This window comes from Trypanosoma cruzi, genomic scaffold, assembly GCF_000209065.1.
Source record: "Trypanosoma cruzi strain CL Brener 1047053516715 genomic scaffold, whole genome shotgun sequence".
NCBI classification, from domain to species: domain Eukaryota; phylum Euglenozoa; class Kinetoplastea; order Trypanosomatida; family Trypanosomatidae; genus Trypanosoma; species Trypanosoma cruzi.
Genome location: NW_001849383.1, coordinates 69,008 through 93,682, shown reverse-complemented (window position 1 = coordinate 93,682; position 24,675 = coordinate 69,008). Strand labels below are relative to the sequence as shown.

The following is a 24,675-nucleotide window of genomic DNA, read 5'->3' as shown; positions in this document are numbered from 1 at the left end:
TCGCAGTCACCCCCCACCGTGGCACGTTCCACCGGCGCGCAACCGTCACACGGCTCGTGCAGCAGCGCCGCCCCTACACTCTGCACACTGCTACAAGAGAACACGCGGGGAAAGAAAAAAGGGTCAGCTGCGTCGTCAACAAGCAAGGGGCCGTGGGCCGTGGGCTTTGCCCCGCACACGAGGCACACCAGCGGCGGAGAGGGCGTCACGGCACGCTCTCTCCTCCCACACACGCCGGGAGCCTCACCACCAGCACTGGCAGCAGTCGCACCGTGAGGCGCCCCGTTCACAAAGACACCACACGAACGCACGAGAAAAAAGCCCCAAGTCCTCCCAACCGCAAATAAACGGTATAATAATATGAGAAAAAAACAAAACCATATACATTGTTCATTGGTGGCCCGGCCCGCGCACTCACGTCCACGCCACGTGCTCCCAGCGGAGGCTCGTCAGCAGCCCAACACAACGGGCACCCACTGCCTCCACCACAGCGCTCCGCACGCGGGTCGAGGGCAGGGAGCGGCACGGGGCGGTCAATGACACATTTCACGTCATTCGGCCGCAAAGTACATAGAGAATCAACTGGGACACACCAAATAATTAGACAATACATTCAGAGTAAATAAAAAAGCATCTCCTTCATATATCAATCGCACACGGGATATATTACGTCCTCTGAGACCCATGACACACGGGCGGCAGGCGATGTGTCGTTGCCAAAGCGCGCCATCAGCGCTGCGTAGTCGTCCTCCCGCACGTGATGGATACACATCGAGGTCGGCACCACCTGTGAGTGCCCCGTGCCATTACGGGCGTCATTGAAATGGCAGGGCAGTACCTTGACGTATATCATTGGCTGGCACTTTATTACCCTATCGAGAACCCACCCAACCATGACATCCTCGCGCTGCGTACCAATTGAAAAAAACTCCTCCTCACGTTCCTTGCTGTACGGTAGGTACGCCAGGCGCCGCAGCGGCTCGCACGAAACCAACGCCTCCGCCACATCCCTCGACAAGGTGTAGCACCAGCCAACCATAAATGTGCTACCTGGTAAACCCCTTTTCACAAAAGTCGCAAGACCCACGTGGCCTCCCATGTACATCCCTCGGCGCGGCAGGAGGCGCAGGTGAGCAACGAACAGCGGCACACGGAGAAAAATGTCGTCATCGCCCTTGGCGATGTACCCCGCTGTCGGGAAAAGGCGGAGCGCAAGGTCAAACCACATGTACACCTTTTGGCTCATACCAATCTCCGCCTCAGTCCCAATTGCTCCACGAACGCCCACCTTTTTTCCTGGAGATACACGGCCCTCTTTCATTGGCAGCGCAACCACATCGTGCCACTGCGCTGCCTCCTCCAGCGGCGCGGCAGAGTATTCGTAGCCGTGCGACGGGTGTCGCCCAAGGACGTACAGCACGAGCATCGCACCGGTGAAGCCGTTCGCCCTCGTCGCCACTCCGGGGAACCGCCAGTACGTCGTCCGCTGCAGATTGCGTCGTGTTCGCCTCGCTTCGTCGTCCGGGGAGAGAATGCCCAGCACAACCAGATACTCCTGCCGTCCCCACTTTTCCACAGCACTGCGTGGGATGTAAGCCAGTGCTGCATCGTCCGCGGCGGCGGCTCGCGAGTGGCGGAGGTTGTTGGGCCCCGACGCGTCATCATCGGCAGTGGTGTCGGACCTGAAGAACAGAACAGTCGTGGCCGCAATGAAGAGAATCAGCAGCACAGCTACTCGCTTCAGCTTACGCCTCAGTTTCGGCTTCGCCATGGTCGCTGTTGGTGTGAGAGACTAATCGAAATAAAAAAGGGGCGGAGAGTGTGTAAGGACATGAGAGAATTCTTCTCTTTTTTGTTTTGTTTTCCCAGCCATTTAGCAGATAAATTCTATGGACCGCACTTGGCACGGCAACGCGTGCTCCCGGACACCATGGGGCTGTAATTTGACCCGGCAACACGCGGCTGGCTTGGACGCTGGTGGATGCCGCCAGCCCTGTGCCAAAAACAGCTCCATGAGGGAAACATTGCTGGCTCTTGGCTTCCCCGAAAATACCGGGTCCAATTGGCCGTGGTAGCACGCTGGGGCGGCCGGCATTGCCAGTGCGTACGGCTCCTGGCGGCATCCACCGCAAAAAATGCCCTCCGCGAGAGCACGCGCAAACCCAAGACGTCACCAGAAGCGGAGCGTGCGTCCGCACGTCTCTCGGGTGGAACCAGCAGCGCCCCGCACAACGCAGGGTGCCGCCGCAAGCCCGTCCCCCGTCCGTCGTCTGCTTCCCGCCCGCCCGCGCCGCAGCCGTGACGGCCCCTCGCTGCTCGCGGCGCTCTGTGCGTCCAGGAGCCCGCCACAGCAGCCCCTCCTCTCTCTCCAGTCGGCGGGCTCGGCACAACACACTCGCATGGGCGCGGGGAGTGCGTGAAGGAGAGATCCCCGCGGCGTCCTCCTGTGGGAAGCCGCACTCGCCAGCTCGCAGTCACCCCCCACCGTGGCACGTTCCACCGGCGCGCAACCGTCACACGGCTCGTGCAGCAGCGCCGCCCCTACACTCTGCACACTGCTACAAGAGAACACGCGGGGAAAGAAAAAAGGGTCAGCTGCGTCGTCAACAAGCAAGGGGCCGTGGGCCGTGGGCTTTGCCCCGCACACGAGGCACACCAGCGGCGGAGAGGGCGTCACGGCACGCTCTCTCCTCCCACACACGCCGGGAGCCTCACCACCAGCACTGGCAGCAGTCGCACCGTGAGGCGCCCCGTTCACAAAGACACCACACGAACGCACGAGAAAACAGCCCCAAGTCCTCCCAACCGCAAATAAACGGTATAATAATATGAGAAAAAAACAAAACCATATACATTGTTCATTGGTGGCCCGGCCCGCGCACTCACGTCCACGCCACGTGCTCCCAGCGGAGGCTCGTCAGCAGCCCAACACAACGGGCACCCACTGCCTCCACCACAGCGCTCCGCACGCGGGTCGAGGGCAGGGAGCGGCACGGGGCGGTCAATGACACATTTCACGTCATTCGGCCGCAAAGTACATAGAGAATCAACTGGGACACACCAAATAATTAGACAATACATTCAGAGTAAATAAAAAAGCATCTCCTTCATATATCAATCGCACACGGGATATATTACGTCCTCTGAGACCCATGACACACGGGCGGCAGGCGATGTGTCGTTGCCAAAGCGCGCCATCAGCGCTGCGTAGTCGTCCTCCCGCACGTGATGGATACACATCGAGGTCGGCACCACCTGTGAGTGCCCCGTGCCATTACGGGCGTCATTGAAATGGCAGGGCAGTACCTTGACGTATATCATTGGCTGGCACTTTATTACCCTATCGAGAACCCACCCAACCATGACATCCTCGCGCTGCGTACCAATTGAAAAAAACTCCTCCTCACGTTCCTTGCTGTACGGTAGGTACGCCAGGCGCCGCAGCGGCTCGCACGAAACCAACGCCTCCGCCACATCCCTCGACAAGGTGTAGCACCAGCCAACCATAAAATGCGCACTTAATGAACGGTTATTCATCAAGATATTTCCTCCACAATGAGCCCCCATGTAGATCCTTCGGCGCGGCAGGAGGCGCAGGTGAGCAACGAACAGCGGCACACGGAGAAAAATGTCGTCATCGCCCTTCGAAATGTACCCCGCTGTCGGGAACAGGCGGAGCGCAAGGTCAAACCACATGTACACCTTTTGGCTCATACCAATCTCCGCCTCAGTCCCAATTGCTCCACGAACGCCCACCTTTTTTCCTGGAGATACACGGCCCTCTTTCATTGGCAGCGCAACCACATCGTGCCACTGCGCCGCCTCCAAAACACGAAAAAACACTAGTGGCCGCTTCGGTTCTTCAGTCTGCGGCAAACGCGTTTTGTTGTTATGTCCGCGTCTTTCTGGGAAAAAAAGGGCCCAGCCGGGAATTGAACCCGGGACCTCTCCCACCCTAAGGGAGAATCATGCCACTAGACCACTGGGCCGTCTGTGTGTTCTGGCGTTCTTCAAGGCAATTGATGAGTTTTTTAAACTCCAGCGGAACGCCGCGGTTTTTATTTTATCCAAGGAGGCGTCCGACATTCACGTTTGGCGCGCGTGTGTGCGGGCTCCCCGTGGGTTTCATTTTTTTGTTTGGATTGTTTTCTTTTGTGTTTTGGCTCCTTTTTTCGTCCCGTGGCGCGTTGAAGCCGGGCGGTTGGCCGGAACCAGTTGCTGTTCGGCGGCGTCTTCTTGTAGCGCGTGCTCGTCCATTATCCGTCTTTTTCTATGTTTTTGGGGTTCGGATTTTTGCATCTTTCTTGTTCGGATGTGAGTGGACGTGGGGAATTTATTTTTGCCCACGTTGTGTTATTATTATTATTTATTTATTGTGCTGCGGCTTTTGTTGCTAATGTTTGTTTATATGCATTATTATTATTATTATTATTTTCATAGGAGCTTTAGAAAGCAATCTTGAAAGGGCGAACTGGCTAATTTAATATTATTTATATATACTGATAAAGTGAACTCTGTACGACCATTTTCCCCTACTTTATGATTCCTTGCTTGACCGCGATTCTAGGAATTAGGTAACTAATAACGACTAGATGCCTGTAATTATTTTATTTTTATTTTTTATTTTTACCATACCGCCCCTTGATTCCCACCGCGCGGCGAGGTCTTGTGGCTGGAGGACCCCAAAATTCTGCCACGTCGTAAGTAATAAATAAATAAATATGTATCCTATCCGAATAGAGTGAGCGGGCCACGATTGAGGCTAACGTATGGTATAATATAAATAAACATTTCCTAACTGTTACACTTTGGGAATGTGGTGAATCCACTCTTATTCCATTCATCCCTTTCTTATTCCTAGGTTTTTTGGTTTCTATTATTTATAACTTCAGGGTCCGGCCAGCGGCCCAGATGAATATTCGATGCTTTATAAGCAAATAAGAGTAAGAATCCTTTTGATATAAACTTGTATATATATATAGTGGTTATGCGAAAAAACACATGTTGTTCTTACTGTTATTTATTTATGTTATTTTTTCCTTCCTTTTTTTTTTTTTAGTAGAAACAACAGTTTCGAAAACCAAAGAAAATGACAATGAATTTTGGTAACATGACCCTTGGGGGAGCTGCGGCAACCTTTGGGGGTCAGTCAAACCCAATGTGCAACTATACCAGCCCTCTTGCCAAGAAGTTTGTCTATAAGGAAATGGGGAAGGTATATTATCCTCTTCGTCGGCATGTTTTTCGACTGAAGCTACGCACGGCAGCAGAGATTCGGTTCAACGAGATTGTGAAGAGATACATGAAGGACAAGATGAGCTTCAAGAAAGGATGCTATGCGGCGACCATCACAAACACTGTGGAATTGGACCATATGGGAAGTATTATCCCCAAGGATGAATACGAAGTGCGTCGACTCACGAGCTATATGACGAGTAAGAAGATGAGTAACGACTACAAAAAACACATTCAAGACCTATGGACCCGTGTGCTTTTTGTTTGCGAGTCTTCAAATTTGGTGGGAGTTACAGAGAACGCTATGCACCAAAACTCGCGCCCTGGCACCGATGAGGAGTTTATGGCAGTTATTTGGTATTCGAGTTTTATCTCTACATTCTTTGCATTTCTTGTTACCCTTTGTGTGTGGTGGTATAGATACGGACAAGCTCCTCAATATGCTGAGGTGAAGTAGGAAATAGGTTTCAAGATTCATATTATTAGGATGGTGGACATAAGTGAAAGGGCGGGGATTGGGAGGTTTATTAAAAAAAAAAAAATATTATTAGTACGTTTTTTAGATGGTGGGGGTTGGTGGTCCTCAAAGGCTGATTTTGTTACTTAATTATAGTAGTATGAACTTTTGTCTTTTTGGCGATCCTGAACTTTAGAAAATCCGAAAAACATTACTATTTCTCTATTTATTTTTTGGTTTGTTTCAAAATTTCCATTACCTTTTTTGTTCTCTGTTTTTTTTTTTCCTAGACTTTTTTTTATTGAGATTTGGCTCTTACAAGAAGGGATTGTGGCGATTATTTTATTAGACTCGGATTAGTGCAAAAATTATTTTTGGCCTTTTAGAGATCTGTTGCTTGCAATTATTTGGATTTGTTGGCTCTCCAGAAGATTTCAAGGACCTCCGTTTCCTTGCTCGAATTTTGCTTAGCGACTGTTATTCTTTTAAGAACTCTTTTTTGCTGCTAAATGTGAAGATGTTCATTTCTTTTGGTGATGGAGTCTGCATAGCACGAGAAAGGGTCCTTCAGGCGCCACTTGCAGCCTTTATCCACGATAAAGGGAAAAAACTTCTCTTTTGATACATGCGGCTTAGACAACAACAAAAGTAAATGACTGGAAAAAGAACTATTAAAAGAATGCTTGAATTATATATATATATATATATATTCTACTTCTTTCTGTCCTTTTTTTTTTTTTTTTTTTTTTTGAGGTGTCGCTCTCCAGATTTATTTTACTAAAACGGAATATACGTGCATACATGCATTCCCTTCAATTTCTTCAGGTTTTGTTTTACGTATTGAAAATGAGTGAAATTGCACGTTGCGGTTTGATTTTTTAAAATGCTTAAGTGTTTTTGATTACATCGAATTAATGGAGGAAAAAAAAAATAAAAGGAATTATTTACTCGATAACCGATATTTGATAATTGGTTTTCATCATCTTTCACTAAAGTTTTCAGGGTTACTACTCAGTTTTTTTTATTTTTATTTTTTCCCGCGTATCCATTTTATTTTCTACTGAGTACGCTTAGTCGATCGTGTGTATGGGGTATTCAAATTGGCATTGATGAATTAACAAAATATTTTATTTGACAAACTATTCATTACTTTTATCTGAAAGCATTATATATATATATATTTTCAATCAGGGCTTCTTTTACTTTCTTTCTCTTTTTTTTTTTTTTTCCTTTTTTGGCGTTTTTGAGTTTTACTTAAAAAAAAAAAAACTCATGATTAGGGTAAAATTTCTTTCGGCGCGTGGATTTTCCCTGATATTGAATTATTCATTTGCTGTCATGATTTTACAATATTATTGTAGATGTAGTAGTTGGATTTGTCCATAATAATTTTATTACGATTATTTTACTTGGATGGTAACGAATATCTTAAACTGGAGTTGTCCTAAAGGTTAAAAAAAAAAAAAAAAAAAAAAAAAAAAAAAAAAAAAAAAAAAAACAATAACAACAACAAACAAACAAAAAAAAACTTAAAGAATGTAATTGCTTTGTTTGATCTGCTTACGAATGTTGCTTTAAATTGTACTTCAGTTTTTATTCTTAATTTGAACTTCTTCTAGGTTCTTTTTATATATGATATAGTGGATCATTAACTTCCCTCTTTTCAGGATATTTGCACATATTTGGAAGTCTGTGCGAAGAATGAATGGTGGGTTAATGATAGATAGTAAATCCATTAGTTATACAGAGCAGGGCACATGCTTGCGATACGCGTTCTTGTTTATTTTATACTAACACTACTACTACTACTACTACTAATAATAATAATAATAATAATAATTGATAATAATAATTATATTAACAATGCCATGTATATATTTATATTATTGAGTAAATACTGCTCAATATAACAAGTATCAATGTCTGGTTTTCAGGGAGGATGAAATAAAAGGAACGTACTACTGCAAACATGTTTTATGCGGATGTTTTGAATGGTATGTACAATGTAATGGTTAGCACTTTGCTTATTTCTCTATTTCTTTCCTTCTTTCTTACTTTTATTATTTTATACTTCATAGGAAAACGCAAAAGGAAAAGAACGCAACAACAGTTTGGCTCATATTCCTTATTTAAATAAAATAGCGACAAGGAAGATAACACGGAGCAATAATAATAATAATAATAACAATATCTCTATATATCTATATCCATATATATACATATATAACATAAAGGATGGGAGCTGGTGATCCGCGCGACATCCTTATTGGTGGCGTTCTTCAGTGTACTGAGGCATTCACCCTTGGCATGCCGTTTGAAGTTTGGAAGACTCAACAGATTTCTGGTCTTGCTAAGGGACAATGGAATAGCTTTATAGTAGAGTTTAAGACACTTTGTGAGAGTGGTTGGGGTCGGTTTTATCATGGTACTGGGGCGAAAATGGTGGAGGCCGCTTTGAAGGGCTCTATATTGCTTTTTGGTACCAATTTGACACTGGAGTTGGAGCCGATGCTTGGTGTTAATCCACACGGTGCAATGGGTGGCATGTTGGCGGGCTTCGTCGGAGGTGTTATGCAAACAGTCGTGATGTCTCCCATGACATATGTTGTAACGTATAAAAACCGCAACCCACAATATCATTCGATGAGCTTATTTACAGTGCTGAGGAAAGCTGGTTTTCGTAAGGCTTATGGATCCGCACCGGCTATGGCAGGACGTCAAGGAACGAACTGGGCTTTGCGATGGTTCTTTGCCGTTGCCTTCACAAACAAGTATAAAGAGCTGGTGGGCCGGCAAAAATTAACTACACCTGAAGAGATATTCTGTGGAATCATGGGAGGTGTATTGGGATGTATAAATCAGCCCTTTGAGGTTGTGCGTGTTTTGCAGCAAGCTCGACAAGCAACGGGAGAGCAAGGTGTAACCACGCGAAATTGTGTATCATATGTGTACAAGACATATGGATTGAAAGGTTTCTATGCGGGGATAATACCGAGAATGGGACTATCCGCTTGGCAGACGTTGTTCATGGTGACTTTTGCGGGAATGATTAAGGAACGTCTCCAAGCCATAAGCCATAAGGTTGAATTGATAAAGGGCTAAAAATAAGTATTAAATGTGTAATAGCAATAAAAGCAAGTAACAACGATATCAATGAAGATATTCGATAAGAAAAATGTAAAGTAAGGGAAAATAATTTGTAAGGTTTCACGTTAAAATGTTATGTGATTTTTTTCGACTTTAATTCCTTAACCAAAAACGGAGAAACAAAATTCGAAGCCGGAGCCTTGTACGTCTTACCTTGACGAAATATAACTGGGGTGATGGTATTTATTTTTTCTGGAAGCTTGTGAAGGATTTTGGTCTTCTTTAGCTGTTTAAGCGAAATGGAATAGATATGTAGATGCATATATAAATCTCTATTTTGCCACCTATAATCTTTTTATATTTTTCCTTTGAAAAAATTATACTGAAGTAAGGGAGGGGTTATGCGTAACACGGAAAAGAAGAAGGAAAAACGAAGAAAAAAAAAAGACTCAAGATGGCTCATGTAGAGCCCTTGATTTCCGGTAATTCTTCCATCTTCTTTTTGAAAGTCAAAATCCATTTTTTTATTTTTATTTTTTGCATTTAATTTGGCTCTATTTTGGTTTGATCTTTGTAACGGATTAAATATCTTTCTTAACATAGTGAATATAGAGAAAAGAAAATTGTACATCATAGGATTAATGTAAAAATGATGCGACCAGAAGAACTGAGTCCACTAACTGCTTTTTATGGATCAAATATTAGATTAGAGGAGGCGGTTCGTTCCTCTTGTACCTTTCTTCTTTGGGAACGGTCATACGGCGTTGCAACCGCGTCTCCAACAGTGGACAAGATGATTCTTTACTGCTTGCAGCAAAGAAAACAATCCCCGGCGGCGGATCTTCCAGCGGAACGAGGTCAGAAAAATGTTTGTTTACTTCAACGTCCGCAAACCGGTGAAAATGAGGAGCCTTTTATCCATGATGCATCGATATTGGAGGGTGGGCGAGGAGGGGTTTCAGCTCTCTCTCGAACCGCGCTAAGGCATTTCTCATCTGATGCATTGCCTCGGAAGCACAAGGAGGTCTTCAGTGAGGGAAACAGTATCGCAACTCTAGACGACTACAACAAGGAAAGAAATAACACCACAATGCAACGAGAACCTCCACTATCTCTGCACGAACGGAGAAAGTGCCAATATTATCCTTATTTGTCTGAGGTTGATCATCGACCGTTGTTCACTTTCCCTCCAGCCCCATCTCAACCCTCATCGTCGCCTCTGTCCATGCCATCTGCTGGACAGGGCTGCCCATCGACAAGTAGAGATATATTCTTATCAAAGATTCCTTACCGAGCAGTTGCTGAGGAAAAAACCCTGCAGTTTCAGGAAGACAACGTCATGGAAAAACACCTAGATTCAGATGTTGTTCATGCTGATTTTTATGTAGCACATAACCCTGCGAGTGACGCGTTGAAATTGGGCGATGGTAATGATGATAACAATAACGAGGGGAGTGACATTTCTGGTTATCACGCTGCTGGTGTTCGAGTTAGCAGTGGTATGTTGTGTTACCCGCAACCAGATCCGACTCGTTTGACGAGCAACCCCACTTCCCAGTGGCCGCGATGGGAGAATCCAATAGAGCCACGGCGCGTCACGGATGAGGAAGTGCTGGATGGGGCATTAGGGGATGGGAAGGATGGAAATGAGAAGGAGATTATGTTACCGGAAGATGTTTCTGCTCAATTTGATAGTGAGCAAGCGATGGTTTATTCAGAGGGTTCGCCTTCTTTTCGTGGTCAGGGAGGTGTGTCACCCTCCTTTTCCATTCAACCCCAATTTGGGACGGTCAGCAGCGAAACACCAGTGGGAAGGAAAACGGATGATACAACGGTTGGCATGACGCCTGTGACACAATTGGAGGTGGTGGATGAACCGAAGAGGAAGACGCGACGGTATTGCCCCCCAGCGTTTTATTGCACTCGGGTAACTGATACTGCGGAAGCTGCAACGGGCGAACGCGAGGTAGATTGTGAGGCGTCGGGGAGCAGAGGCAATTCCTTTTTGATAAAAAAATCTCCAGAGGATGTTTCCGCGATTTTCGATACGGAGATTGCTTGTCATGGTAAAATAGATGACACCATGACACCTCCGACAACACAAGGCCGGATTTCTTCAGCCCCTACAGAAAAAACTTTCTCTTCCCCTTTTTCAGAGGATCTCCGGGGGAAGGAGAGTGATGGGCGGTGTTCCCCAGAGATGAATATAACTAATGACACTCATGGTGATGGTCAGGTTACATGTCCCTTGTCATTAGGTGAAGGCAGAAAAGAGGCGTCTCCTCTTGCATTACCCCAGGAGCCGTGTAGTGGTCCTAATTCTGACAGGTTTGAAGAAACAAAAATATTTCCCTCTTCTAGAAAGGAAAATGAGAAGCCACTTTCGGTGTCACCATCGCCTTCCTTCAAGGACTACGAATGGGCAGCCAAGGCACAAGAGGCATTTGAGCAGCAGCAAAAACGTTTTTGTGCTCGCACACCATCCACTAACCCTCCTTCTCCACCCCCACCCTTGCAGGTTGGTGGATTTGAGCTACCCCAGCTACCCAGGGGTCGTCATCTTGCCACCCCACTCTCATCTAATGCGAAGGGAGATGATGTCATCAGCAAAGAGAGTTCTCAATCTGCTACGAAGGGGCACCGGAGTCTTCGTGCGCCGCCCGATGGCGTGAAAACGCCAACAAATGAGTCAGCTACACAAATGTCCACCAAACCCATTTCACAAACCGCGCCGCTTACTCGCAGAGCGTCATCGAGTCAAAGACAACTATCGGGGACGCCAAAATCCGCTGCTGTCACGCGGAAGCGCTCTCGGCACGCTGCGGTGTCCCCCGCCCCAAAGGATGAATTTCCTCTTCCTCGTACGATGGCGGCGAGTGAGTCTGAAGCACGAAGAAAGAAATCAAGAAAAGAAAGAACAAAGAAGTGATGCCTTGCCTTGTTTTCTTTGCCTTTTGTTACTTTTTTTCCTTATGTGAGGAAAATAGAAGAAAATATTGGGTGCTTGAATGTGGCTTCATTCCCTCCTTCTTCATATCCACGTACATCCTTTTCCTCTTGAAAAGGAGCTTAATATTTATTTTTATTTTTTGACCGCCTTTTTTTTTTTAATTTTTTCTTGATTTGTTTCTCTGCCTCACTCACAAAACGAAAAAAAAAAAAAGAGAGAGAGAGGGAAACTGAGCGAGACGCTTACTGAATAGAAGAACTTAAGTAACCGCTGATAGAAAGGAATTGGGGCTGAAATATGAAGTGATGCCGGATTTTCCACCTTTATCAGAAGAAGAAAAGAAAGCCCGGGAAAGGCGTCTGCAAGCAGAGCATGATCGATATGTGAAGAGTATAGCAACAATGCGCTCTTTGCCGCGTTTACAGTCGACAATTGCTGGGGCAGGTGGAAAGACGAACGAGCATGCCCGCCTCGCGGAGGAACGGGAAACGGAGCGGCGGCAACGTCACCAAGCTGAGGCTGATCGTCTCCTAGAAAGGAAGGAGCGGGAAAAGGCGCATCAAGCCAAAGTGGAGGCTCTTAACGCAAGGCAACAGAAAAAGCGGGCCAAAGCAGCCAAAAAGAAGGCAAAGAAAGCGCGGCCGAGATTGGAGGAGGGGACCAGGAAAAGTTTCACACCCACCGAAGACGAAGAGGACGAACGTGAGAATGATGATTCAATGAAAGTTGAAGATGGAAAGGACTGAGGTATTGGTAGAGGTCGTTAGTTCTGTTTCCGTCAAAAACAAAACAAAACAAAAAACTGAAGTAAAATGAGTTGATGCCTTTAAATTTTGAGAGACGTTGAGTTCAAGACCGTCATAGGAATAATACGTCTTTTGTTTATTTTGGATGGTGTATATATTTATGCGAATATTTGTGCGTGTGGATGGAAATCATATTCCTCGTAATAAATACATGTTTTACCCTCTTTACAAAACATCGCCTCTTTGGTGGTCGCAGGTTTGCTGAGAAGAGCGTGCATAGTTTATTTACCTGCGTGGTGTTTTACTTCAAGGCACTGCATTTTTTTGATGGGGTGCAGGAAATATATATATATATATATATATATTTATTTATTTATTTTATTTTTGTCTTCTTGTTGCTTTCTTTGCTTTTAATCATGATTTGTACATGTTGGAGGGAATTGTCATTTTATTGGTGCAAAAGTTAAGGCCTGATAATAATTGGAATTGATAGGTGAAAGGAAGAGAGAAAAATCCGGCCTCAGCAAATAAATGACACGTGTAAGTGATACGGCGCTCGTTTCTGGAGGCAACGAAAAACGGAAATTACCATTACGACTATTTGCTCCACTGTGGCGCTTCTTCACAGTAGAGCTATTTTTGTATTTTGCGTGTCACATTGTGTGTCTAAGGGTTGTTTTTTTTGCTGCCGGGGATGTGTCACTTTCTCAGTTGACCAGGGAGTTTATGCAAAAACTCTGGGGGCATTCACAAAGAAAAGAATTGAAACGAAACCCCTTTGAAGTATTTAGGGATTATAAGAAGGCAGCGTCTTTGCCACCGGCATCACCATCCCGTGGGGTTAGCTCAGACATCCTTCTTACGTTGCTGCTGCTTTTTTCATTGAATGCCTTCTTCCTTGCTCTTATACGCCGCGTTGAATATGTTGTGGCGGGTGAAAGGAAGAAGAAGCAGGATGACGAAATGGAGGGGGCATCAAAAGTAACGAGTCATATTAACGAAAGAGAAATATCTGATGGAGCAACTTCGTTATGGATGGTGGACTGTGACCAACTCATGAAAAATACCATGGTTCTCTTTGCGTCTGTTCTCTCTGTTGTCATTCCAATCTGTGTCTTCTCGCAGCCGTCAAATGAGGTACGCTCCATAGGGCCGGCTGCAGTTTTGATGTCGATTGCGATTGGTCTCTGCGTGTTGGAGGTACACGGTGGAATGCGGAGCCTTCAAGCTTTTTTGAATGGCTTTCAGGCACTTGTTTTTGTTACACTCGTCTTTCTCGTCACGGTGGAAAAACTGAGCCCCAATGCGTGAATAAGGAATCAGTGTTGGTAATATAAAGAATGGGGGTATAAATGATTATAAATAACAAAAGAAATGCAAGAGTCTTTCTTTGGCAATACATGGAGACGCAGGATATTCACTTGAATGCAAATATCTGGATTCAGTGCTTGTTTTATTTTATGTTGTTGTTACTTCGGGCGCTTATATATATATATATATATATATATATATATAATTTCTCTTCAACTTCTTATTTTTTCTTTTACATTTTGCTGCGGTTTTCAGCGCAGTAACGCTAGGCGATTTGCAGCATCAAATTATGCCTGGTTCCGAACTAATTTCTGGCGGCTGGTTTCGCGAGGAAAATGATCAGTGGCCCGGGCAAGCCATGTCGCTGAGGGTGGAGAAGGTTCTGTACGACGCCCCGACAAAGTTCCAACACCTGACCATCTTTGAGAGCGACCCAAAGGGCCCATGGGGCACTGTCATGGCGCTCGACGGCTGCATTCAGGTCACGGACTACGACGAGTTTGTGTACCACGAGGTGCTTGGCCACACCAGTCTCTGCTCCCATCCGAAGCCAGAGAGAGTGCTCATCATTGGTGGTGGGGACGGCGGCGTACTGCGGGAGGTGTTGCGGCACGGCACCGTGGAGCACTGTGATCTCGTCGACATTGACGGCGAAGTGATGGAACAAAGCAAGCAACACTTTCCACAGATCTCCCGCTCCCTAGCGGATCCTCGAGCAACGGTCCGTGTGGGAGATGGCTTGGCGTTTGTAAGACAGACCCCAGACAACACGTATGATGTGGTCATTATTGACACCACGGACCCTGCTGGACCTGCATCGAAGCTCTTTGGGGAGGCGTTTTACAAGGACGTGCTGCGTATCCTGAAACCGGACGGCATATGCTGCAATCAAGGAGAGTCCATCTGGCTGGATCTTGAGCTTATTGAGAAGATGTCTCGTTTCATCAGGGAGACTGGCTTTGCGTCGGTGCAGTATGCATTAATGCACGTGCCCACATATCCTTGTGGTTCAATTGGAACACTTGTTTGTTCTAAGAAGGCCGGCGTGGACGTGACGAAGCCACTGCGTCCTGTTGAGGATATGCCGTTTGCGAAGGATTTGAAGTACTACGACTCGGAAATGCACAAGGCCTCCTTTGCGCTGCCTCGCTTTGCGCGGCACATTAACAACTCAGAATAATTTGTGAGTCGTCGTGGGTAGCGTACGCTGCCCAGCCAAAGCCTTTCTAATGGCGTTTAGAAAAATTGTGCGGTCTGACGGGCCTGAGCAGAAAATATGGCGTATATTTCCATTTCGCTACTTTCTTCATCCATGGGTCGTGTTTTATTTCCAAGGAAACTGCGTTGTAAGACACCAAAGGAATTTTTTTTTCCTTTTTTTCCTTTTTTCCTTTTTTTTCCCTTCTGCCTGCCTTCCACACGGAGGGTTCCGGTGATTGCGGGGCTGTGAAAACAATGCAAACTTGTGAGTTTACAACGGGCCCTGGTATAACACATACAAGCTTTATGGACTACTTTTTTTTTACTGGTGTGTTGGCCTTGGATTGACCTTAACTGAGGTGTGTGTGTGTGTTGGGTACGTTGAGCCAAACTGTAACTCCCCATTGTTGTATTATTTATTTATTTATTTATTTATTTTTTTGCAGGAACAGGGGACAAGGCGTACTTCGGGCGCTTATTTAATCCAATAATTAAAACGGTATATGAATTCCGTGAGAGGTGGGAGGAGTCATCGTGTTTTTTTTTGTTTAGTATTGCTGTTTTGTTGTTGTTTTTTTGCTTTGTTAATCCTTTTTTTTCTTTTTGTTTGTGCCGTGAGAGTTAGCTATTTTTAGTCTTCTCCATTCCCTGCTGGATTGGCGGTTTCTGTAAGCAATGCAGCCTTCCGCTTTGGCGCACACAATTTCTTTACATCGTGTGTGGTTTCCTGCTTCTGAAAGCAGTGGGAATGGATTGGGGGACAAATTAGCTTCATCTGCCGAATTGGAACCGATCATTGTCATCAAGGAGGATGGGGATGCCGGCAAATGTGAGAGACAGGGGATCATTGAGCAATGTACCTTGCTTCGTTCAGTATTGGGAAGATTTTGTTGGCCGCTATTGGTGAAGCTGGGGAATTTGGCGGCTCAGAGGCACGCCACTGGTAGGCATGATTTGCATTGGGTGGGCGCGACTTCACCCGTTGCGGAGGAGGGTATTTTTGTGCAAGTCCCGTCCTGTCACTTCACTTCTGAATGTATGCGTGCTGCAACAAGTGGTACGGCAATGGATGTGATATACTACAATAGCCTTGGTAGCCGCTGGTGGAGGGATGGAGAAAATAAGGGTGATTCTTGCGAGAGCATTGACCTTGAAAGCGCTGACATCTTTGATGAGGGTTATATATACGGCTTTGCTCAATTTGTGGATGTGGGGTATGCAACGGAGGGTCTGATGCTTTCCGCCTTTTCCACTTCGCCTTTGTTCAACATGCTGCGCACGGTGGTCCTTGAAACAGTGCCGCATCTTTTTTGCGCTGCGAGGGATTTTTATTTCGATCGTCGCACCGTTTCGCGGGCTGAGGAGAAAAGAACCGTTTCTGCAGTTTACGCTGAAGTCATGTCGCCGTTAAGGGAAATCGTGGATACGCGAAGTGCCGCTTGTAGCACACCTGCAAACAGGCACTTTTATCTATCTTTTTCGCATACAAGGGTTTCCATTGTTCGCCCAGATGATTTGCGCTACCCTTTTGTCAATGCCCCACTGTCCACCCTATTCCTGAGTTTTTCTTACGATGCCCTCCGTGTCATCCATTCGCTTCTTTTGCAGGAGAGGCGAGTGGTATTTATCGGAGCGACACCACAGCACGCTTCCGCGTGTGTTGTGAGCGTCCAGGCGATGCTTTCTCCGTTCATCTGGACGCTGCCGATTGTTCCATATATGCCGCCCGAGGCATGTGAGATTCTTGAGGCACTTGGAGACTCGGGGTTCATATTGGGGTCAACAGCTGAAATGGTACCGCACCTGATGCTTCACAGCGGTCTCTCCAGCCCCCAGCGGTGCTCCTCTTCTAATGAAAAGGTTGCAGAGAATGAAAGGGGTCGCATCTGGTTTGCGGATGGTCGCACGGGTGTGGTTGGCGTCTCTCCCCTCGATGCAGACGTTGTTCCATTTACCATGCTGGACCTGGTGCCTCCAAGTGAAAAGGTGAAGGAAGCAATGAAGCGGATTGTTTCCAAAGAAGCGCGACAATTGTTTTCTGTGGCACTTTCGTCAACGGCCGCACAGGACTTGGGAATTGGCTCTCTGTGGTCATCCACATTGAAACAATGTGTCGCTTTAGCCGATTTGGAAGAAATGCATGGGGCTTTTCTTGAGTATAGCGTTACTCGTCTCGTTGGAAATTACAGGAAAGGGCTGATTCCTGCGAGTAACGGCATTGGAGACGCTGGCGGTAGCCCTGCACATAGGTTGCGATTACAGGGTGGTGTTGCGTTTATTATAGACTACACACGCTTTCTGCCATACAATCTTGAGAACAACGCAACACTCGCGCGGCGTATTGCCGGAACGCGGATGTTTTGTCACTGGGAAGACACGGTCGCATCCCTTGAAACCGTTGGAGTGTTGCGCTCTCTTGTTGGGGAGTTTGTACGAAGTCGTCTCCGGTCACGCCAACGAGGCCCTGTCAATTCACCCCCACGCGAAAGGGAGACACCTGCAACTCACTACTACCTCTCACACCCTCGCATGCTTGGAATGTTGCGTATATTTTATACACGCAGCATGCGGCGTTTTCCGGAGCTTTATAGTGATTTACAAGGCAGTGATCTGGCACGGCTGAGTGAAGGTGCCAGTGTGTTCTTCACAACGGGCAACAGCTCCACCACCATCAAGGGTAGTAGTCTTAGCTGTAACAACGGTAATAGCAGCAGCAGCAGCGGTGGCAAGAATTCAATGCGTTCCTTCTTTTCTAAGGCAACGAAGGCGGTAAAGAATAGCCTGGCTTCACGCTATAATCGAATTCCCGTGCAGGTATTTGTACAGGCGTATGGAAGTTTTGCAAACAAGACGAATTATGAAAAGGACCCCAATAAACCCGCATCATTGAGTAAGACATTTAAAAGCAATGCCACCGCCACCGCCGCCGCATTTGCGCCAACTCAGCAATTAAGTTACCCGACGATCCCCTTATCGCCAACTGCTACAGCGGCCACTGACGTTGACGATGACCTTTGCGGAACATGTTCGAACTTGTATGGTGCTTACGTTGAGGACAGTGATGCGTTACGTTCCCTATCGACGAGTGACGATCAGTCAACACCTTCTGTTGTTTGTCGGCGACTACCCTTAGATGTTATCCATCAGTTTGGTCGCTACCACACACTTCTGGACTCAAGAACGGATTCGATGTATACAACAGGAGGGCGTGGCGGCACGGCGTCGGGGCCATCTGTGGATGAACTAAAAAGGTTTTTGGAGTTTGGACAGCTGTTTGCAGCAGACTCGGGCGTTTGGTCGGTCCTTGAATCCAAGCGACTGACTCTGCTTAGCATGCCAGAGGAAATATCATCACCGTCGCCAGAACAACAGCAACAGCAACAGCCATCTTTACTTTTTGCATGTAATAACGAGACCAACTGCGGGGGCGTTGTTTTTCAAGCACAGCCTCTCCCGTTTTCGATGGATCTTGTCACGCGTGCAGTGGAGCTTCCGCCTGTTCCTGATACCCTTTCTTTTAATAAGCAATCAGGGAATGCCACAGCTGCAATGGGGGGCTCATCTGATCTAGGGAGCTACCAAGGATCTGCCGGTGCTGCTGGTAATGTCATGGATGATTTTTTTTCTTTTGCTACAACGCATTCCCATTCCTCATCAGAGTCTGCTAATGCCTTTAAGCAGTTGGAGGAGTTTTTTCAGTGAAGGACTGCATGGGCATGTACGTTTAGGCTCTTTTCATTTATCCTTCTCAGTATCCAAGGAATCACACTTGATATTGATGCTGATTGTTGTATCCTATTTTGCCATATATGTTTTTTTTTTTTTTTTGGTGAGGTCAAAGTATCTGCCTTTTAATCTTTTGTGTTTTCATGTACCACATTTCTTGTTATTATAACTGCAATTTCTGCTGTGTTTTTTAAGGCTTTTCCCTCTTTCTTTTTTTTTTTTTTTGGGGGGGGGGGGAGAGAAGGAAAGACGCTGGAGAACAAAATCATGTTACCGCCGCCGCTGCCACTGCCAGCCAAGGAAGCACCGCCGCCGCCACCGTTGACTGTGAAGCAAGAACCGCCAACTCCATTAGTGGCGGCGTTGGAGGAGCCAAGTGAATGTGTTGTACCCGGTGTTTCTTCGGCAGTGGATTTGGATGGTAATTCCGTATGTGAATGTTCTCCGTTGAAGGCAAGTGGGCTAACGGCTATGGGCAGCAACGAATGCACCGCCGGCGGGATGATTTTCTTGTCGCACGAGGGTGGATCAGATGGAGAGCAGCATAATATAAGAGAGAGGTCAGGTGCTTCTTTGCCGCACGATGAGGGCGATGGTTGTACCTCGAGAAGTGGGGCTGGTGAAACTCCAAATAGTTCCTTTATCATCCGCGAGAAATTGCTTCGGCTGTTACGGGGCATTGCTTCTTCTGGAGGTGAAGCTTTGTACGGTGCTACTAACCCAGATGTTGCAGTAAGCGGTAATGGGAACGGTATTCCATCTTGCTATGGTGAGGAACACGTTATTCTGGACGATCTCTTTATGCATTTGCTTTTGGCTCTTGAGAAAGTGGTGCACGAATTTCTTTGCCGATCTTTGACAAAAGAGTGGAAAAGTAAACGTTCTAAGGAAGTGTCACCCAGGTCATCTTCAGAAAAAGAGACAGCGCGGCTTTGGACGAGGGCTTCGCGTCAAGCGCAGCACCGTGATGAAGAGGCCTGGATTGAATGGAGGTCTGCGCTTTGTCGTTCTTGGCGCCGTACCAGGCGTGAGAGTGCTTCGCGGGAGCGAAGCGAAGCTTTAAACATTGCCCTCTTTCAGTTTGACCCTTTGGGTGGAGCACTGGCGCGGAGTGCTCCGAGTTTATCCCGCCATGGCATCGAGAAGCAGCAGGCTGAAAAGGGGGCGACTAGCCAAAAACTTTACGCGCTTTTGTATCGTGTTTTTTTCACGTGCCCAGCCCTTCTTCTTGACGGACACACGCAGCGCCTTGCGGCTGCGGCCGGGCTTGATTTGAACTCCGTGCGGCAGCAAATATGTGTGACGGAAGACGTTGGTTGTGATTATGATGGTGATGGAGTCGCCGGTTTTATGCGCAATCTTTCCTGTCGCAAGCAGGCTCGAGTGGACAAAGCTGACCTTACAGCCCTCGATGAGGTGGAACGTTTGTTTGCCTCTGATCGCCGTGCGCTGCTGTGCCGGATCGAATTGGGACAATCCCCACCTTTGTTGTCTTCGCCGTTTACGGCGTCTTTCCCAATGCAGCCCGCTGGGAGTCCTCATTCACCGCGCATTCCGTCCTTACATGCCCGTACTCCAAAAACTCGTTCTTCCGCTGCTTCCGTTCCTCAGTACATTGAGCCGACTCCCATACAACTTCGTCCTCCGAGTTTTGCTCCGCTCGACTGTTTTTCACCAACCGCACGCATTCCAGATGAGGTGAGAAGGCAGTTTGCGGGGCAACTCGCTTCGCCATCAAATTACGAGCAAGCCGTTTGCATGTCGGATAACCAACCTGACACTCTTGAAGCACGAAAAGCTAAGCAAAAGGATGGTTCTGAAGGTAGACGTGCATTCTGGCCTGCGGACGGGAGGAGGTATGTTAGCACCTCACTCCCTTCACAGCCGCGTGTTTTGGATGGGGCACAATCGGAACGACGGTTGCCATCTGCTTTAAGGACTCCGAGGTCTGTTTCAATTTGGTGAGGTCTCACTTTTCTGTGAATTGGGTTTCTCCGTTTTTCTGTATCGTACTTAATTATTTCATTTAAATGATTTTCTGCATTTTGGCTCCGTTTTACTCACTGACTTTTTTGTTATGGGCTTTGCATTGCAATGCTGTTATTGGTTTTACACTTCTCCCTTATCTTTCCTTTTTTTTTTTTTCTTTCTTTTGTGTGTGTTCATGGGTGGCGGGGAATAAGTTTTTTTAAACGTTTTTGCTGGCAGTGCGGGAACCGTTGGGGAGGGAGCAGCAAGAACGCTGGCGTGAGAGGCGGGGGTGATAACAAACTCCTTTTGCTGCACAGTAGAGTTGGCGGCGTGGCACAGGCACAAGACTCAAATCACCTCACCTTTAATTTTCCTGTAGCAGCGCTGTGTGAAGGAGAGTGGGGGATATTCTTTTTTGTGCCGCGTTTCAGCGAATTGTGAGCGAGGGAATTTTTTCCCCGCTCAGCGTTGTTATCGTTTTCCCAACATTTGTGGGGGGTGTCAAAAATCATCAAAAGTGTTTTTGGTGTGCAGAAAACTTAGTGGTGTTGCTTTAATGACAGCACCGTTGTCTTTGTCATCGGTGTTGGCGCCTCGTCAAATGCCGTCTGCGATCCAGGAGCCACTTGTGCCGTCCATCAATTTCGCTATGGTATGCCCCGGCGTTTACCGCTCCGGATACCCGACAAGGAAGAATTTCCGTTTTCTTCGTGCACTTCGGCTTCGTACAATTCTTTACCTCTGCCCAGAGGAATATGCAGAGAGCAACGTCAAGTTTTGTGAGGAAAATGACATCCGTATCCTTCGCTTTGCTACGGAGGGAAACAAGGAGCCATTTATGGACATATCGGAACCGCTGATGCACCGCATTCTTAGTGCTCTCGTTGATACCCGTACGCACCCCATCCTTATTCACTGTAATAAAGGGAAACACCGAACGGGGGCCGTAGTGGCCTGCTTGCGATTGTTGCAGGGGTGGTCGCTTGTGTCGATTTTCCAGGAGTATCGCTGCTTTGCAGGAGACAAGGCGCGTATGGGGGATCAACAGTATGTGGAGCTTTATCATCCTATAGTGCTTGTGGCACCAGCATACGTGGCGGAGTGGATGTGCATCACACGAAGAGTCACTGTTGTCCAAACTGAGCAAGAGTTGCTGGAGGCGGAATCCCAGCAGCTCGGTTGGAGTCTAGTAGCCCCGCCGCCACTGCCGCCGTCACCGCCATCGCCACAAGAACGAGAGAAGCGGCAGCAGAAACCAAAGCAACAAGAAGAAGTACAGAAGCAACAATCGCAACGACCACCGCTATTGCCTTCCGCGGCAAAAGGGACGGCACAAAGCTCCCATAGGGAGGGTTCAGGGAAAAACGCCAAAAACGACGCCGCCAAACTGCCCGTAAAATCCTCTGCGGCTACTGCGACCGTGAGTTCCTCCACATCGATGATATCCATTCCAGCACCCCGTCGTGCTGGTGGGCAGGGAGAAAGTGGCATTGACTCAGGGAAGACAAAGGAGACCAACTCGATCCCGCGGAAGGAAAATGGGGATAGAAGAGTCAAAAATGACGCTAATCTTCAGTAGACCAAAACCACCAACAAAAAGGATAGTCGTGTTTGTGGTGGGTATATATATATGGGGGGAGAGAGAGAGTGCGTGTGCGTGACAATGAGTTTTTTTTTTTGTTGTTGTTTCTTTGTGTGTTTGTGTAGGTACTACGTTGGGACTGGTAGAAAGGGGTTGTGTTGACGTATTTTTGTCTTCAGGGTAGTGTGCGCATAATTTGAATGCACCGTTTCCCACCCCCTTTTTACTTTTTGTCTTTTGTTCCTTTTTATTTTGTTTCGAACGTGTCTTTGCCGCCATGGCGTTTTTTGTTTGTCTTGTTTGACGTTGCAGACCTTTTTTTTTTTTTTTTTTTTTTTTTACCGCTTTGCACTACCTTTACGGGAAGGTGGGCTTGAGAGGGCGAGAGCAGGCAGCTGTTTCTTTCTTTTGGTTGCTTTCCGCTCTCTTTCTTTGTCATTTGCTCTCCTTACGTGGAAAGACGGCCTTATCACGTGGCCAAAAGTGGAGGCAAAAAAAAAAAAAAAAGATGGTGTGCGTCTGTGCCGTCGCTGCAGGTGCGTTTTCTTTTTTTTTTTCACTTTAACTTTGTTATTTTGAGCCAATTTCTGCTGCACACGCCATCATCTTCTCTTCTTGCTTCCTCAAAAGTTGTATCGACGCTTGGCTCTACAAGCCGCGTAGCGCCGCCAGGGAGGGAAGGGGCGAGTACATATATATATATCTATTGCACGCGCAAACAAAAAAACGCACGGAGAGGTTGCGAATAGATATTTCTCCATCATTGATTGTGAGGAACAGCAACTGTTCCCTTGACCGAGTCGGAACGCTGTCGCAAGGCACTGGGGAAAAAAAAGAAGATAGAGAAAAGAAGAGTGGAGTCGAGGCCTGTGCGATGTCGTCTTTACTCCGAAATAACTATGCTCTTATGATGTTCTACGTGCGAGAGAGGCTGTGGCGCCACGCGGAGCTTGTCTGCACCGAGACCATTAAGAGCACTGACAGTTGGGTCTTGCGTGTTTGGCGTGCGCTGTGCTACGACCAGCAGGGTCAATCGAACGAGGCATTGCGTGAGTATAAGGCCGCGGAACAGCGTCGGGAAACCAATATTCCTGCGTTGATGGGGATTGCGCTCATATACCGCAGGAACAAGGATACGGAGGGACTTTCTTCGGTAGAACGTTCCTTGGGTGACAGTTCTCACGCAAATGATGTGGACGGATGGGTACAGGCGGCTGCGCTTGCGTGGGCTGCTGGTGACACCAGCGGAGCACGTGACATTCTTATGCGCTTTCAGGATGGCTTTGATGAGCATCGTGATGAGTATACAAACCTCGCGACGGTGCGAGCCTGGGTGGACCTCAGCACAGGCCGTGGTGCCTTTTTGGAGAAGAGCGGTGCGCTTCTTCGGAAAGTCATGGAGATGGAGGATCAGGACGGGCAAACGATGGACTTGGATGCCGCAATGGGCCGTGTTGTGTTTTATGAGCGCAAATTCCAGTTTTCTCTAGCACAACAACTGCTAAACAAGCTTATTGTGAGTCGCCCGAACTTCACCCCAGCCCTTGTAGTGAAGGCGCGACACCTCATGAAGGCGGAGGACTGGGATCAGTGCTGGGAGACAACAAAGCGTATTCTTGCAAAGGAGAAGACCAATCTCGAGGCTTTGGCGCTCAATACACTGTTTCTTCTCGTGAAGGATGCCCGTTATGAGGACGCCGCAGCACAGCTACCTCGGCTTTTTGAAGCAGTAAAGGAAAAGGAACCGAAGAATGCGGCGCTCTTTTTTGAGTACGCACGGTGTTTCTCTCGTCTTAGCGGGAATTACCTGCCACTGTTAGGCGTCACCACGCAGTTTGCGGAGGTTGCCCACCGCATGGCGTCACAAAGGGGTGACTACTTTGCAGAATTGGGCTACCAGCAGACGTTTCGTGGTGAATACAAGGCGGCAATTGCAACCTTTAAAAAGGCTTCTTCAACGCCCGACAGCAGCATAACACCTCTACTGGGCCTGATTCGCTGCCTTATCCTTACTGGCGACCTTGACGAAGCCGCAAAACAGATTGAATTCCCAAACGAGATTCAGGCACCGAATCAGCGCAACGCGGAGCTGAGCCTACTCAACGCCATATTGCAGTGGCGGCGGCATAAAAACCATGCAAAGACCATTGTTTTTCTTGATCAAGCTGCAGAGGCCATTAGACAAGATGTAGGGACATATCAGACCGGGATGGAACTGTACATCAGACTTAATCCCCCATTGATGCTAGATATTGCAAAGGAATACATGCAGCATTGCCGCACTGAGCCGCCAGACCCAACAGTACCTAAGGCAGACCCAATTGCCGAGAAGTGTAGGCGACACCTTGAGTTGCTGCTGCGGCATGTTCCTGGTTGCCTGGAAGCGCAGCTTCTCCTCTCTCGGATCTAC

At 47.3% G+C, this 24,675-nt stretch overlaps 11 protein-coding genes, 1 non-coding gene and 1 pseudogene across 12 annotated transcripts, besides 29 other annotated features; 10 read left to right on the top strand and 3 right to left on the bottom strand.

The window, feature by feature from the left end:
- Positions 1–3,826: a sequence feature (areas not merged during assembly with more than two copies in the genome that could not be assigned to a particular haplotype).
- Positions 647–1,771, bottom strand: Tc00.1047053510339.100 (UDP-Gal or UDP-GlcNAc-dependent glycosyltransferase, putative; the record flags this gene model as incomplete). Its single annotated transcript, XM_806183.1, has 1 exon — positions 647–1,771. The coding sequence occupies one exon, from the start codon at positions 1,769–1,771 to the stop codon at positions 647–649; it is 1,125 nt and encodes a 374-aa protein (XP_811276.1).
- Positions 3,115–3,876, bottom strand: Tc00.1047053510339.90 (annotated as a pseudogene).
- Positions 3,827–3,944: a sequence feature (areas merged during assembly that could not be assigned to a particular haplotype. This can correspond to areas where the two haplotypes were merged or to regions with more than two copies in the genome that were merged during assembly.).
- On the bottom strand, positions 3,918–3,989 carry Tc00.1047053510339.85. The gene has a single exon. It is a non-coding gene; the product is annotated as a tRNA-Pro (tRNA).
- Positions 3,945–24,675: a sequence feature (heterozygous, non-Esmeraldo-like haplotype).
- Positions 4,354–4,375: a sequence feature (AT_rich).
- Positions 4,413–4,433: a microsatellite.
- Positions 4,439–4,920: a mobile genetic element.
- Positions 4,477–4,499: a sequence feature (AT_rich).
- Positions 4,600–4,629: a sequence feature (AT_rich).
- Positions 5,090–5,692, top strand: Tc00.1047053510339.80 (hypothetical protein, conserved; the record flags this gene model as incomplete). Its single annotated transcript, XM_806182.1, has 1 exon — positions 5,090–5,692. One exon carries the CDS (start codon positions 5,090–5,092, stop codon positions 5,690–5,692), a length of 603 nt encoding a protein of 200 aa, XP_811275.1.
- Positions 5,759–5,785: a sequence feature (AT_rich).
- Positions 6,382–6,402: a microsatellite.
- Positions 6,420–6,442: a microsatellite.
- Positions 6,708–6,728: a sequence feature (AT_rich).
- Positions 6,887–6,928: a sequence feature (A-rich).
- Positions 7,146–7,220: a microsatellite.
- Positions 7,481–7,507: a microsatellite.
- Positions 7,508–7,557: a microsatellite.
- Positions 7,711–7,758: a sequence feature (GA-rich).
- Positions 7,858–7,882: a microsatellite.
- Positions 7,887–7,918: a microsatellite.
- Tc00.1047053510339.74 (mitochondrial carrier protein, putative) lies at positions 7,928–8,794 on the top strand (the record flags this gene model as incomplete). Its single annotated transcript, XM_806186.1, has 1 exon — positions 7,928–8,794. One exon carries the CDS (start codon positions 7,928–7,930, stop codon positions 8,792–8,794), a length of 867 nt encoding a protein of 288 aa, XP_811279.1.
- Positions 9,298–9,318: a sequence feature (AT_rich).
- Positions 9,429–11,708, top strand: Tc00.1047053510339.70 (hypothetical protein, conserved; the record flags this gene model as incomplete). Its single annotated transcript, XM_806181.1, has 1 exon — positions 9,429–11,708. The coding sequence occupies one exon, from the start codon at positions 9,429–9,431 to the stop codon at positions 11,706–11,708; it is 2,280 nt and encodes a 759-aa protein (XP_811274.1).
- Positions 11,849–11,870: a sequence feature (AT_rich).
- Tc00.1047053510339.60 (hypothetical protein, conserved) lies at positions 12,035–12,475 on the top strand (the record flags this gene model as incomplete). Its single annotated transcript, XM_806180.1, has 1 exon — positions 12,035–12,475. One exon carries the CDS (start codon positions 12,035–12,037, stop codon positions 12,473–12,475), a length of 441 nt encoding a protein of 146 aa, XP_811273.1.
- Positions 12,817–12,852: a microsatellite.
- Positions 13,007–13,786, top strand: Tc00.1047053510339.54 (hypothetical protein, conserved; the record flags this gene model as incomplete). The annotated part of the gene is made up of 1 exon (XM_806184.1): positions 13,007–13,786. The coding sequence occupies one exon, from the start codon at positions 13,007–13,009 to the stop codon at positions 13,784–13,786; it is 780 nt and encodes a 259-aa protein (XP_811277.1).
- Positions 13,959–13,990: a microsatellite.
- Tc00.1047053510339.50 (spermidine synthase, putative) lies at positions 14,076–14,966 on the top strand (the record flags this gene model as incomplete). Its single annotated transcript, XM_806179.1, has 1 exon — positions 14,076–14,966. The coding sequence occupies one exon, from the start codon at positions 14,076–14,078 to the stop codon at positions 14,964–14,966; it is 891 nt and encodes a 296-aa protein (XP_811272.1).
- Positions 15,150–15,185: a sequence feature (A-rich).
- Positions 15,399–15,428: a microsatellite.
- Positions 15,522–15,595: a sequence feature (A-rich).
- On the top strand, positions 15,662–18,688 carry Tc00.1047053510339.40 (hypothetical protein, conserved; the record flags this gene model as incomplete). Its single annotated transcript, XM_806178.1, has 1 exon — positions 15,662–18,688. The coding sequence occupies one exon, from the start codon at positions 15,662–15,664 to the stop codon at positions 18,686–18,688; it is 3,027 nt and encodes a 1,008-aa protein (XP_811271.1).
- Positions 17,640–17,714: a microsatellite.
- Tc00.1047053510339.20 (uncharacterized protein) lies at positions 18,980–20,677 on the top strand (the record flags this gene model as incomplete). Its single annotated transcript, XM_806177.1, has 1 exon — positions 18,980–20,677. The coding sequence occupies one exon, from the start codon at positions 18,980–18,982 to the stop codon at positions 20,675–20,677; it is 1,698 nt and encodes a 565-aa protein (XP_811270.1).
- Tc00.1047053510339.14 (hypothetical protein, conserved) lies at positions 21,240–22,262 on the top strand (the record flags this gene model as incomplete). The annotated part of the gene is made up of 1 exon (XM_806187.1): positions 21,240–22,262. One exon carries the CDS (start codon positions 21,240–21,242, stop codon positions 22,260–22,262), a length of 1,023 nt encoding a protein of 340 aa, XP_811280.1.
- Positions 21,879–21,912: a microsatellite.
- Positions 22,581–22,605: a microsatellite.
- On the top strand, positions 23,140–24,675 carry Tc00.1047053510339.7 (hypothetical protein, conserved; the record flags this gene model as incomplete). Its single annotated transcript, XM_806185.1, has 1 exon — positions 23,140–24,675. A coding segment is annotated over one exon (1,536 nt), but the record flags the coding sequence as incomplete, so codon positions are not given.